The sequence below is a fragment of the Mus pahari genome, chromosome 4 (genome assembly GCF_900095145.1).
Source record: "Mus pahari chromosome 4, PAHARI_EIJ_v1.1, whole genome shotgun sequence".
NCBI lineage: Eukaryota > Metazoa > Chordata > Mammalia > Rodentia > Muridae > Mus > Mus pahari.
Window position 1 is genome coordinate 60,618,064 of NC_034593.1, and position 14,741 is coordinate 60,632,804.

At 48.5% G+C, this 14,741-nt stretch overlaps 1 protein-coding gene across 2 annotated transcripts in view; it reads left to right on the plus strand.

Annotated features, from left to right (window-relative positions):
* LOC110319747 (IQCJ-SCHIP1 readthrough transcript protein) overlaps positions 1 to 14,741 on the plus strand; it is a 719,522-nt gene that overhangs the window by 585,764 nt on the left and 119,017 nt on the right. Inside the window, exons 1-2 of one of the 2 annotated variants that reach the window (XM_021195272.2) lie at positions 8,715 to 8,903; positions 9,108 to 9,797. In XM_021195272.2, coding sequence (XP_021050931.1) covers positions 9,126 to 9,797 — 672 coding nt within the window. In that variant the 5' untranslated portion in view covers positions 8,715 to 8,903; positions 9,108 to 9,125. Of the gene's footprint in view, positions 1 to 8,714; positions 8,904 to 9,107; positions 9,798 to 14,741 lie in introns of those variants that run through there. The other variant, XM_029537245.1, reaches the window with a different exon arrangement.

Below are 14,741 nucleotides of genomic sequence, written 5' to 3' on the forward strand. Positions count from 1 at the left end.
AAAAAAAAAAAAGAAAAGAAAAGAAAATACTGGAAGTTGACCTCTAGCCTCCATATATGCACACACAGTGCGCATACACACACACACACACACACACACACACACACATACATGCACCACACACACACATACATGCACCACACACACACACACGTGCACGCGTGCACATACACACAGCCATACATGACAAATTATTTTTGTCTTAGTGTGTGTGTGTGTGTGTGTGTGTGTGTGTGTGTGTGTGTGTGATAGGGTTTCACTATGTAGCTCTGGCCGTCCTGGTACTTGGTGTACAGACTGGCCTGTCTCTGCCTCCTGAGTGCTGAGACGATGCCCAGGCTTTGTCTTGGAGTCTTGATGTCAGGCTCTCCAGGGTGCAGGCCGTTTGCTGAGAGTCAGCAAGGTAAGAGATCATAAGTGGAATGTGTAAGCAGAAGGCTGCTACGGGGGGGGGGGGGGGGTGTCACAGAATCAATTTTGTCCTAGAGGAGCCCTGTGAGCCCTGTGGCCAAGCATACATAGCAGCTGGGGGAGGCATCAAGGCCTCCTTAGAGCAAAAGTAGCTCATCATTCCATTTGGAGGTGAGTGGAAGGGAGGGGGCCAGAGTGGCTTCCATATTCATATCATCAACAACAGAGAAGAATATTATAAAGGCATAGGGTCCCTTGTGGTACCCCAAACTTTAGCATTATAGAAGAAAGTTGAAAAGATTTTCACTTCAAGTTTTTTTCTTTACGTTTTTCTTTAGCTTTTAGCCTGGAAAGTTAAAATGCCAACTCTGTGGCATATTTGCATAGAATCAATTTTCCATTAAAAATACATAAGCTTTTAAGATATTGCTCTTTTTGACCTTTTCCTCTTATCAGCTTCCTGTAGAAAACAGATGAATTCCTTCACTCTAGGCTGGTTCCCTTTCTCTTCTTTCTTTTTTCTTTCTGACTTTTGATTTTTTTTTTTTTTTTTTTGTACTAGGGAGCAAGCCCAGAGCTTCACAATGCTATTATTTGACTAACTCCAATCCAAGTGTTCTATTAGCTTTTTATTGGTTTATTTTTTCATGTGTACAGGTGTTTTGCCAGCTCGTGTATCTGTGCATCACATCTGTGCAATGCCCCTGGAGACCAGAAGAGAGCATCTGGTCCCCTAGGACTGGCATTACAGAAGGTTGTGAGGCACCATTGTGAGTGCTAAGAATCAAACCCATGTCTTCTTAACTAAGACATCTCTCCACCCCTCTATTATTTTTTTTTAATAGAAGTAACTATAGTACAACATGGTGGTCCATGTCTCTAATCCCAGCACTGTGAGGAAAGTGGATCTCTGTGAGTTTGAGGCCAGCCAGGGCTGTTATGTGTGAAACCTTGACTGACAACGAAAGCACTAATTATACTTTTCCTTGTGACTTTTATGAATTAATCTATTACTCCAAACGTTAACTGTCACTTAGATATTTTCAATGATTTTTAAATTTACTACATGCTGCTTTTATTGATCCATTTTTGCTTGGATATTTGCAAGCTTACTTAAACTAAGTAGCTTTGAGCACACAGAGCAATGCCACCAAATGTGCACCAAATCTTCATCTGAAACTTCGGGTGATTTGTGATAAAAATGAACGTCTTTCGCAAAGTTCACTTAAACTTTGACAATTACCTTCTAACTTGGCTGGGGCACACAAAGAGTGAAAACTTAGTGTTGACAATTAGGCCATGATAGCAGGGACGAAGCAGGACCAACCACAAGATAGCAGGGATTGGTCTGGACCATCTATGAGTGATATCAGGGATGAAGCCGGGCCATCTACACAAGATGGCAGAGATAGTGCTGGGTCATCCATACAGAATAGCAGCGACGGAGGAGGACCATCCACATAAGACTTATAAGATGCCACTTCTTCAGCTCTGACTGCAGACTTAAATTGTTGGAGGCTAGAGCCAAATGGTCCCATGCACTCAGACCTATTGTGTAGGTAAGGGCCTAATGGGCATCTTATGTGAAGTTTCTCTGATAAAGATACCATCTTTGCTGCGCTTAGCCTTTTGGATCCCTAATGCCTACAAACCATGCAGGATAATCTTCATCATGAACATACATTTCCCCCTATTTCTGTAAATATCAAAACCATTAGTCTAGGGGTCCTGTGGTCAGGTTTGGAAAACACGTTACTGGGTCTATTTTGTAAGTACTATTTGAGCTAGCTGTAGTCATTGGGGAATGTATACTGTACAATCACATCATCTAATGGAAAATTAGAACCCTTAAGATGTTTTCTTACTTCCTTTATGTTTTCTAATATTTGTGTGTGTTGAGGGTGTGTGTGCCATGATATATGTGTGGAGGTCAGAGAGCAACTTTATGGGGTTGGGTCTCTCCTACCTCTACACAGCGGACACAGGCTGTCAGGTTTACACATCTATGGCTGGCCCAAGAGATGAGTTTTAAATATACATTTCTATTAAAATATAGCACTATCAATGGGAGGGGGGATAAAATCTTAGATATACTGAAGATCTATCTCTATAAGGTATACACAGATAAGCTACTAAGTGAAAACTCACCGTGTACCCAAGAGAACCCACCTCGCCTGTTAGCAGACATACATTAATGCAGGAAATGAACTTGGTATATTTTTCTTTTGAACTTTTTATTGATTCTTGGTGAATTTCACATCACACACCCCAATCCCACTCATCTCCCTGTTCCCTTAATATCTGTCCTCCGCCCTTGCAACTGCCCCCCCTCCCCAAAGGAAAATACAATAGAATAGAAAATTCTTGTTGTGGAAGCTGTGGTGTGTCACACAGTATACTCTTTTGTCCACACATCTTACTTGCAAATGTTCATTGCCATGAGTCACTGATCTGTTCTGAGGCCCCTGGCTTCTGCTATACGGTCAATACTGCATTCTCACTGGGCCTCCTCTCAGACATCCCATTGTTGTTCAGTGTCATGGAGATCCTTCAGTCTGTACAGCTGACCCCTTCAGTACTTCAGCAGATCATATATGGTGGTAGATGTTGGGGTAGGCCGACTCAGAGCCCTGGATCTGGACCTGGGCTGTAGCTCAGTTGGTCAGCCTGCCCTCTCTCCCGAGCCTGCGGTACCATAGTGAGTAACTCTTCAGCACCTCCTGACCGCTGCAGCCAGCAAGGGGCCAGTTAGCTCTCCTGCTCTCCATGTTCTCAAGGCCAGCTCACCTGTGCCTTAGCCACCGAGGGGAGGGGCCAGCCCTCCTACTGTAATGACTTCAGGGCCAGCTCTCCAGCCTGCTGCCTGTCACACAAGGGGCGAAGGAGTGGGGCAGAAACATGGCATCTTTTGATAAGGAAGATGATAAAAAGACTGAGAGTCATTTTTTTTTTTTTTTTTTTTTTTTTTGCATTCCATGGCCCATCCTTTTTTAGGATGAAATCCATAGGGTCTCTAGACTGGAAGAAGCCCGTTTTCTTCCAGATGTTTAACCAACCCCGGCTATTTGCCAAATGCCTTCAACAGGCAGTCCGCCCTCTTTCATCTGCAAACTGTGGTCGTAAAGTTGTTTAGAGACTGGGCTGGAAACAAGGCCCAGATGTTCTACGTCCAGGACACTTCGTCCCACAGAGCTACCCACAGGTGATGAAACAGCAGAACATCTGTGTCCTGCGTGTGACTTGCATGGAATTCACACAGTAAAGATGAAACAAGCCCTTCGAGAGCCAGCTCCGTGTTAGTATACCAGCCACAATGTAAAGAACGCTCAGTGCCAGGGCTAATTATTTCAGAACTAGCTTATAGAATTTTTTTTTTTTTTTTGCAAATAATCCTTTTTCACCCTACTCACACCCATTACAACAGGTGTATTTCAAACAGGTCCCTTCTCAGATACTGCCTTAACAAATTGAAATCCTGGAAACAGCAGTAGCCCTGAGGGGCGTGGCCATCTCAGCCACACTGTTTTCTTGTGGATCCAGTTTCCTACCAGTGACAAATAGAAACCCAAGCTGACCTTAAAGGAGTTTTTTGAGGGGGGAGTCAGGGGAGGAACTTAACACACTAGCAGGCAGCAGCATGATATTTTCTTTCCTGGAGTGTCTATACTTTTCCTTTAAAACTTGTTTGTTTGATTTTTCAAAACAGGGTTTATCTGTATAGCTCTGGCTGTCCTCGAACTTGCTCCATAGACCAGGCTGGCCTCCAACGCAGAGATCCGCCCATCTGCCTAGAGTACTGAAATCAAGGGTGTGTGCCACCACTACCAGGCAGCTTTTTGTTTTTATTTAAGATTTCTTTATTATGTGTAGGAGTACTCTATTTGCATGTATACCTTCATGACAGGAGAGGGCATTAGACTGCATTACAAATGATCCTAAGCTACTATGTGAGTGCTGGGAATTGAACTCAGGACCTCTGGAAGAACACCCAGTGATCTTAACCTCTGAGCCATCTCTCCAGCCCCACCTGTCAATATTTTTTTTAATTTGTTTATTTGTGTAAGTGCTTTGCCTGCACATATGTATGCAGGTGTACCATGCTCTTGAAGGCCAGAAGTGAGTGTCTGGAGTCAAAGATATTGTGAGCAGCCATGTGGATGCTACAATGGAACTCATCTCTCCAGCCCCTATACTCTTTCTTTTACAACTTAAGATCCTAATTTGTTGAATATCGCTGAACTTAAGAGGCCAAGGACTGTGCTAGCTAGCTGCCTCACACACAGACAGAAATACTGCCCACACGGTGATTCCAAGTAGGAGACAGAGCTAGCCTGAGGATGCTGCAAGGAGACCCTTTCTGACATTTCCCCCCTAGTAAGTTGACCCACATGGGAACAAGATCTACTAACCTTGTAGATGAAAGAGTAAGAATAAAAATATTAAACCCAAACTACCCAGCGTCAAGTCCTGGCCCAGCCGCCTACTTTACCAGTTTGTGACATTTGGGCAAATTACTTAATATCACCATTCTTGAACCTCTTCATATACAAATAAGTAGGAAAATAGTTTTCTCACAGAAATCTTGAGGACCAAATGAAAGTGAGAAAGTATTAATAACTCAAACAACAAATGTCTATCAACCCTGTATTCCTTTCACAGCCCTGCTGTTCACCGAGCTAGGAGCATCTTCTTTCCCACACCAGAATCCCACCCCACTTAAGGACTTTCAAGTCACCATAGCAAGGTATAAAGATACAGTTATGCCTTGTTTTATAAAAGTTAGAACAAGATTTTTGAGACTAGGTCTAAAATTTGGAACCTTTGGTTGAGGCCCAGGATACACGTGAAGGCCTGAAACTCAGGCTTCCTACTCTGGATTGTCTAAGCCTGTGTCACAACCCCGTTTCAGAATGTTTGGGGGATCGAACTCAGGGCCTCTGGTATGTTAGGTCATCCTTCTAACCACTGAACTACAGCACTAGCACCCTAGAATAGGATACTATTCTGATATTGATGTGTGATTCTTACTATGAGGCTAGTAGAGAAGCTGATTAAACAGCAACACTGAGAGTGTGCATCACCCTGCACTGGAAGCCATGGACTCAGAGGAATGTCCTCTGACCCAGGGGAGCAGGAAGAATCCTAACCTTCCAGGAGGGAGTGTTGTATTGGCTGAGACTTACTATTTTTTAAAAGGTCAGTTGGAGAAGCTGGAGGTGGAGAAGCTGGAGGTGGTGATGGGAAGCAGACCCTTTAGAGGTGGCCCTTGTGGAGTTTCAGTGGTCAGGGAGAGAGCTGCACTTCTAGGGAGGCTTCGCTTAGCTGCATACAATGAATGGTCAGGACTACCTCAGAGTGAAGTACTTGGTGTGAGGTCAGTTGGTGGTCAAAAGGGATTCTTAATCTAGGCAGAAATGACAATACTGGATTGACAGGGAAGGTTCTGTAATAGGCCTCTTCTCTCATCCCACATTTCTGATTTCTGATTCACAGAGGCTTTAGGGCACAGATCTAAGAGAGAGAGAAAAAAAAAAGCAGCAAACTAGCTTGAGAGAAGCCTGCCTAAAGAGGAAGACGACACAAGACAGGACTTTTCCATCACTTTGCAAACCATTTCTCCACCCTACTGGACCTAGCTGCTCACTATTGCCACCTTGAAGTTGGCTGGCCTTCCTGTTCCAAAGTGGGAGCGTTCTTGGCAGGGGCTGGAAGCCTGGAAACAGAATGGTAACTGGGCTGGCCAAGCACTTTCCATGGATAGTGGAGAAAAGGGAGACTTGGTACTTCCCATCTGATCCAGATTATCTGGCCAGAAAATAATGTGAAAGTACAGATAAATTCCAAGATGTTTATAGTCGGTTTTGAAATGCCACACATTTCTGGCAGTGCAATTTACCTTGCCAAATGTTTCATTTAGGTTTCATTTTACATTTCCTGATCACGGACCATCAGAGCTGCTGAGGTGTGAGAACCTGGCAGCTGTGTGTGGGGGTGGGTGGCTTGGGAGGTCCTGGTGCTTAAAAACTGGGCTGTCACCATAAGGCTCCTGTCACCCCAGCTGATCAATATTTGTCTACCTGCATCTGCCACAGAGTACGTGGCTCTGTGTATGTGTGTGTGTGCTGTATGCATGTGTGCATGCATGTGTGTATATATGCATGTGCAGGTACACCTGCCTGTGTAGGAATGTGTGAGGCCAGAGGTTGACATCGCCTTATTACTTCAGCTTATTTTGAAATTCTTTTTCTTGAGACAGGGTCTCTCTCTCTCTCTGAACCTAGGGCTTGCAGTTTGGGGTAACCTGATTCCCACCATCAGGGATCTGCCTGTCTCCATGCCTGACCCCAGCACGTGGGTTACAGGCAGCACCCAGATCCTGGCTTTTACACAAGGCACTGTACTCGCTAAGCCATTTCTCCAGCCCTTTTAGGTAGCTTTTTTTGACCTAAGCTTTGTCATGTCTCATGGTGATCTTCTAAGCAATAATACTTCTGCATCTATGGCACAGAACACAGGACACAGGACCACATCCATACCCCTCAGAGGCAGCCAGCACTCCGCTGCAACTCACATCAAAACAAATTTGGGGCACTAAGCAGGCTGTTTACAGATGTTCGTGTGAACTGTATTTTAAGTCCTAACCAGTCCTTTTCGACTGAAGCGCTGGACAGACTAGAGGCCTCTTTTCCTGTTATTCACAGGATTGCTGCTTCCAGACAAGTTAAAAACGTTTGATTACATTTCCTGACCAGGAGTTTACCTAAGAGGAAATCACTGAGACAAAGGGTCTCTGCACTAAGTCCCCCACAAGAGCCTAGATGGCCGGGTGGCAGCCACTCCCTACCCAGGCATCCCAAGTATGCCTCTGCTCCTCTTTTTGGAAGGTGCCAAGCAAGGGCTGGGGTCTGGTCCAGACTAGTCTTGCTGGAATAAATTAGTTGCAGGCCTAAATCTAGTAGTCCAAGGAAACTCTCCATTTCATTGTAGAGTTACGCGCTCTTCCATTCTCGCCGCAGAGGAGGCATTTCTTAGCTAACTTCTTACAGGGCAAGACTGTTCAGAGGACATTTTTAGTCCTTAAAAGGTATTCTGTAGCCCGTCTACACTATCCAAGCGAGTAGTTTCACATCATAGAAACTTCTTCCTAAAAAGAAGGGCTGGCAAGTTGAGGTAACCCGTGTATGGTCTTGGAATTTTTCCCATAGATTTTTGGATTCAATTTCCTGAAAGAAAAAAACCAGTAAGCAAAGCCAGCCAAGGTACTAGAGGCACCACCACTCAGGACCGCCTTTCTCTCTCCTTTACAATCTTCTGTATGGGTTCTGTTGGAAGGGATGTCTGGCCCCACCTTCAGGATAGATCTCCACCCCTTTCTGACCTCCACGCTAGATAACAGTCCCCGCAAGGCTCTCACTCACTCTCCTTGCCATGCTCACACCTCGCTGAGGTCATCCTCAGTGCCGCTGGGAAGGGAAGGAAACGTGAGCAAAAGCAACAGGTTCCACCCACTGCCTGAACTTGGAAGTGGATACCAGGGCGCGGTGAAGGGAGAGGAAACGGCCGGGGGAAGGTGGAAAGGAAATGACAGGGCCTGATCACTGGTCACTTGAGCTCCAACTCGGCTTGTGTATTTGCTTGTGAAGATGACAGGAGGTCCTTCTCAGGGTCACTTGGGGACTTCCGCGTGGACTGGGAGGCATCGGGTCCGTGCGGGCCTCCAGGAGGTTTTGCTTGGATAAAGAACCCAGCCAAGAGGCCTTGAGGTGCGTTCAGCACACAACCCCTTCCCCAGGGCGCGGTCTGTAAGCCCAGCTATCCTCCCTTCCCCGCCTTCGCCTCGCCGGGCTCTCCCAGCCGGCTTCTAGCTCCAGCCTCCGGCGGGGAAAACCGGGCGAGCGGACTGCGCCGCACCCCGCAGCCTCTGGGCATGCTCCGTGGCGGGACCCGGTCTGCCGCCGCCGCCGCCGGGAGGGCGCGTCTTCCCTTCCCCAGGGCGGCGGCGCCTGCAGCGACAATCGCTGTGCGCCCGGGCCCCGCACACCTTGGACGGAAGCAAGCGCTGAGGGGGTGCCACCCTGCTGGGGCGTGGGCCGACAGCGCCCCCGTGCCTATCCTTCCCGAGAGGGGCTGGCCGAGGAGGCACGCGGGCGGGATGTGCCCTGCGACTACTGCGGTGCCTTAGAAAGTAAAGCTGAGCTCGCCCGGCGCGGGGCTCCCAGCGGCCGCCGGGAGGGGGCGGGGCGGAGCGGGGCGGGGCCAGGTTGGGGGTGGTCCCAGTGCCCCCGCGAGGTGCGAAATCTGCTTCTACCTCCCTCTTGGGTCCCGCCCCCAGGGAATCAGAATTCAGTGGGAAAGTGTTTGGGAGAATCCTTGGGGTGGAGTGCTAGGAGGCGCCTGGCGTAAAATGCTTAACACAAAGTCCGCGAGCGCCCCTGGGCTATGAGGGTGAAAAGTGCGCGCCCGAGGCTGCGCACCTCTTCGCTAATTTGCGGGTTAGTTAACCGGAGGAAGTCAACTTGTGCGGGGAGGGGTGGAGGCAGCTCAGGCTGCCACTGGCTCCCGCCCCAAGGCCTCTTAGGGCGATCGCACCTCACGGCTGGCCGGCGCCGCGCGCGGGGAGGTCCGGGTGGGCAGCGGGCGGCCGGAGCAGTGGGCTCAACCCGGCCACTCACTCTTTCTGCCTCCCTCCTCCCCAGGATTACCGAGAGGATGGGATGGATCTAGGCAGTGACGCCGGCAGCAGCAGCAGCAGCAGCAGCCGCGCCAGCTCACAATCCAACTCCACCAAAGTGACCCCTTGCTCCGAGTGCAAATCCTCATCGTCGCCGGGGGGCAGCTTGGACTTAGTGTCTGCTCTGGAAGACTATGAAGAGCCCTTCCCGGTCTACCAGAAGAAGGTGATTGATGAGTGGGCTCCGGAGGAGGACGGGGAGGAGGAGGAAGAGGAGGACGATCGAGGGTATCGGGATGACCGCTGTCCGGCCCGGGAGCCGGGGGACGTGAGCGCCAGGATCGGCAGCAGCGGCAGCGGGAGCAGGAGCGCGGCCACCACCATGCCGTCCCCGATGCCTAACGGCAACCTCCATCCGAACGACCCCCAAGACCTCAGGCACAATGGCAACGTGGTGGTAGCTGGCCGGCCGAACGCCTCCCGGGTTCCCCGGCGACCCATCCAGAAGACCCAGCCTCCAGGGAGCCGGCGCGGAGGCCGGAACCGGGCATCTGGGGGGCTCTGCCTTCAGCCACCGGACGGCGGGACGCGCGTCCCGGAAGAACCCCCTGCGCCCCCAATGGACTGGGAGGCGTTGGAAAAGCATCTGGCCGGGCTGCAGTTCCGGGAGCAGGAGGTGCGAAACCAGGGTCAGGCGAGGACCAACTCCACCTCTGTAAGTTGGCCCGGGTGCGTGCCCACGCGCGCACACCCGCGTACACACCTCGCGCGCAGCCCACACGCCCCTTCTCCGCGCTCTCGCCGGGGGTGGCCCCATTCATCCTTTCCCGAGGGTGGGGGCTGGGCCGGAGAGCCTGCCTCCTGTTCCCCTGGGGTACGCTTGCTCTGTCTGGGAGCTGTCTGGGTTTACAGGATGGGCGGAGAGAAGGGAGGGGCAGCCAGAGGGCAGCAGAAAGTCGGGCTAGAGGAACCCGCGACTCATTTTGATGGAATTACTTATGGAGACTAGGTTGTGAGTCACTTGCCTGAAAATAAATCTAGGGAGATTTCCTGACCGAAGTCAGTGCCTGCGGGGGTTATTTCACACTATTATAGTTGTGGCTTTGTCCATCCTCATGGGTCTTCCAGCGTCGCCCCTCACAGCTCGCCCTGAGCCAGGCAGTGCCTGTGCACATGAACTCAGTCGCCTGCCCACACCTCAGGTCTGGCAAGCGGGTGTGTTCCATCCCAGCTCCTGGATTTGGATGGATTAAAGGCCCTCTTCTGGCTTTTCTTCCACGAAATCTGAGCGATCGCTGACCTGGAGGAACTGGGTGAATTGAACTGCCAGGATGAGAGAGGGGGTTGCTGCCTCTTCCTGACTCACTCCCTGTCGGCGAATCCCTTCTTGTTTTGATAAAAGAACCACTTATAGTTCCTTACCGGAGGCTACTGCCTCAATTCTGGAAAAGCCAGACAGGGAGGGGTGCTGGCGTGAAGCGGAAGGAGGGAGAGAAGGAGGGCTGCATCTATAATAAGCTCAGGTTTGTACTTGTCTCAACATTTTTTTTTTTTTTTGCCCCAGAGAGGAGAGCAGATAAATGACTTTTAAAGAAAAGCACCATGAACATAGCTCTCCCTTTTATCACTGTTTGAGATAAAGCAACAGTTGTAATTTGAAATCATTAGCGATATCCCTAAATAGGGCTGAAGGGCACAGTTTAAATGAGCTGCTTTCTGTGTGTGACAGCTGTGTGGCAGTGTAGGAAAATGCTTGCCTCGCAGGTGTAATTTGGCTACTCTGAGTCTCCCAGGCTCCTGGAAATTGGGTGCATGCACTTCTGACTTGAGGGGTGAGAGTGGTAACACAGTTTCACAGAGAAATTGGCACAGTGTCTGTCAGCGCCCTCTCGGTTGACAGAGCCCATTGGTTAGTGTCCCTTGAGAGATTACCTATTAAATTAACACACTCGTTTTAATCCCAGCTGTTTATAAGTTTACCATGCCACTAACAGACGTGGACTCTTTCCATTATAGCCAATGCTATTTCTTGTCCCTTGCAATAGGAAACATCCACTCCCCATTAAACTCCCAGGATTTGAGCACTGATAGAAGATAAGCAGTTACATAGCTGTAACTGGGCTGAGAGTCTGGTAAGGTGAGATTGGGTAGACGGTCTGCCCTCTGGGAACTTGACATTTAAAGGCTTGCTGGGACAGAACCCTTCTCAACCCAGTGCTCACTCATTCTCTTGATATTGTGGGCAGTCTTTAAAACCTAAGGTACTCCTCCCTCCCTCCCTCCCTCCCTCCCTTCCTTCCTTCTACAACAATTTGGAGTTTCTTCCTCCTTGTTCCCAGATTCCTAGGCTCCCAGCTCTTCTAAAGATGTGTGCTCTTGATATTTTTAGAAGTCATTGCACTTTTTTAATTTTAAAGAAGTTTAAAGAACACACACACATGTATGTTGCAGTAAGGCACATGTATGTACCATGGTTTACATGCGGAGGTCAGAGAAAAGCCTTTGGGAGTGTCTTCTTGTAGGCCCTGAGAATTAAGCACTGGTCATGAGGTTTGGTGGTGCTTTATAACGAGCTGAGCTATCTCACAGGAGGCTGGTTTTGGTTTGTGTTTGAATAAAGTTATTACGACATGTTTGCTTAGGACGGTGTTTTCAGACTAAGATATCCATGAATATCACTTAATACTTAAAAACCTTGTAGTACATACATACACAGTCACAGAAAGCCTGGTGATTTTTATGCCTTTCAGTTTTGTGTATGCACTGTATGGTCATCTAAAGTTTGTTACTTTGGGTTTCTGTTATAGAAGTTTTAAAAAACAGCATTTAAATTCTGTTTATCATTGCCCGGAGTAAGTATCCATCTGGTCAGGAGCTGGAGAATAGCAAATAATTGGCTTGGCATAGAAGGCCTGACTTTGAAGGAGGCAGTCTAGTCCACTGGCGATGTGCCACTCTTTAGAACGATGTGTGTCAACACATTAACAGGGCTGGGTGCATCATCAGCAGGAGGCTGTAAAATGCAAAAGAGAGGCTAGGTTCTCTTTACTGTATAATCCAAGAGCCACCTCAGGGACTTGTCCTTGCTGTTACGTCTTCAGTCGCTCTATTGGTTCATTTCCCTGACTTCCAGACTGTTCCGCTCTCACCAGCTCTGAGAGGTTATTTCTGCCCCCCCCTTCCTAAAGCGGAGTGAGAGCGCCCCTCATCCTGCCCCCACTTTTGCTTGGTTTTCTTAGCGTGATTGCATAGTCTTGTTTATAAGTCCCCACTATTTTGGGTGCCTTAGAAATCTAGGCGAGCTGGTGGAAGCCTTTAATCCCAACACTTGGGAGGCAGAGGCAGGTAGATCTCTGTGAGTTCGAGGCCAGCCTGATAGTAGAGTGAGTTCCAGGACAGCCAAAGCTACACGGAGAAATTCTGTTTGGAAAACCAGAGATGGGACATCTAACTGAAAGTTCAGGGATCTTACCTCTGTTCTGGTTTGGGTTGGGAATTGTTTAAAATAATCCTTTTAGGTTTACTTACTGTATTTCATTCGTATTTCTGTTTTGGCTGCGATGTATCTATCTGTACCATGAGAATGCCTGGTGCCTGCAGCGGTGAGAAAAGGATGTGGGATCCCCTCGAACAAGAATTATGGAGGGTTGTAAGCTACTGCAGTAGTTGCTTTTCTGCATGGTGTGATAAAGCACCATGACTAAGGCGACTTGTAGAAGAGGCTATTTTGAGCTTATGGTTCCAGTCCATCGTGGCAAATCTCTAGCTGCAAGCAGGAGGCAGATAGAACTAAGTTGAAATAGCACTAGTCTTTTGAAATCTTAGAGCTCTCCCCCAGTGACAGACATCCTCCACCAAGGCCATACTTCCTGATCTCTCCGAATGCCAGTAACTGGGGCCCAGCTATTGAAATGTCCAAAATTTATGGGGGAGGGGCATCTCATTCAAATGACCATTAATGGGTGCTGGGAACTGATCCTGGGTCCTCTAGAATTTAAGATAGGCTGTTATGTAGCCCAGGCTGGCTACATGAGGTTCTCTACATAGTAGAAGCTGGCCTAGAATTCATGTTTCCTCCTTCATCTGCTTCCCAAGGGCTGCGATTACAGGTGTGCCCCTGCTGTGCCACAGTGCCTGGGACAGTGCCTGAGATGTTTGAGGGTCTCATCTATCCAGTAAAGGAAGAAGCGTTTATAGCATCCACGTATCCACGTGAGACTTTATCCAAAGTCCTCACCTCACAATTGAGGACAGAGGGGCTGAGATGCCGTGTGACTTGTCTGAGGTACCGATGAGAAGCCTTGTGAAGGGTTATCTTTTTGATTTTGTGTGAAAGGGTAATTTTTGATTTTTTTCCTTACCACATAGGAACAACTTCCCTCTCTCTTTTCATACTTAAAATTACTTTGAGATAGGAAGGATGGAGTACTTCCCTCCCTGAAATAAGTTTAAAGACTTTTTTGTTTTGTTTTGTTTTATGTTTTTCGAGACGAGCTTTCTCTGTGTAGCCTGCCTCTGCCTCCTAGTCCTCACCCTGAGCGCCGGGATTAAAGGCGTGCTTCACCACGCCCAGTGGCACTTCTTAATGACCACGCCTCTCTTGTACTTCCTCAGCATCTCGGACAGAAGTAATCTAAGACGCCATCAATCCCATTGCTTCAGAGTCTCTCCTCACAGGCAGGTTTGGGTTAGGTTTGCTGACGCTGGCTGTTTGGCTCCTGCAGAGCTCCGTAGTAAAGGGATCCTCTCTCCCCGTCCTGGGACTGCCCTGCTTCTCAGCTGCAACAGCAAGGAAAGACTGAGGTCTCAGAAGTGGCTTGACTTTTAGGCTTCCCGGATCCTGGGAAGAGTTATTGCCAAGTTTAAAGCATACCGTGTTCACGTAGAGCTTAAAAAGCCCAAGCTGACCCTTTTGTGTGTTGAGTCCAGGGAATTTACCCTTCCCTTGGTGCTGATGGAGGGATGTGAGCTAGGCTGCTAGAGAGATTCTGGGGCCGTAACTGGGACATCCCCGAGTCACCTAGATGGAGGCATGCTGGTGGCCGACTCCTATTGACTTCTCGGAGATGGGGGTTCCTTCACAAACCTCTACTGCATCCGGTGGTCCAACCCCAACAGCAAGTTTAAACTGTTCTCTATCTCTGTCTCTGGTGACTCACCTTGGGCTTATCCCATGTGAGGAAGCTCAGTAGTGCTATCTCATTACCACAAGAACCCCGAGAGGGCTGTCCCTAGCAGGATTGGGCCCGCCCAGGTGTCACCTTGCCAGGGCTTGTCTTCCCTTTTGGATGGGCTAGTTCTTGATGCATGCTAGGGCCAGACACAGACTAAAGATAGTTCTGGACATTGGTGGTTTTGATGCTAGATGAGAGCCTTTATCCCGGAAGTTCATGTTCACCTTAAATTCTTATCTCCCTGCCTGTTTTTACTCTGAAGAACTGGTGCAGATAGTCCTTAGGGAAACAGAAATGTCTCTCTTCTCTCTCTTGACAGCCTCTTCCTGCTCTATCTCTAGGTTTTAGTTTAGTACAGCCACACTTTCTATTTTTCTTTTCTTCTTCTCCTTCTTCTTCTTCCTCTTCTTCTTCTTCTTCTTCTTCTTCTTCTTCTTCTTCTTCTTCTTCTTCTTCTTCTTCTTCTTCTTCTTCTTCTTCTTCTT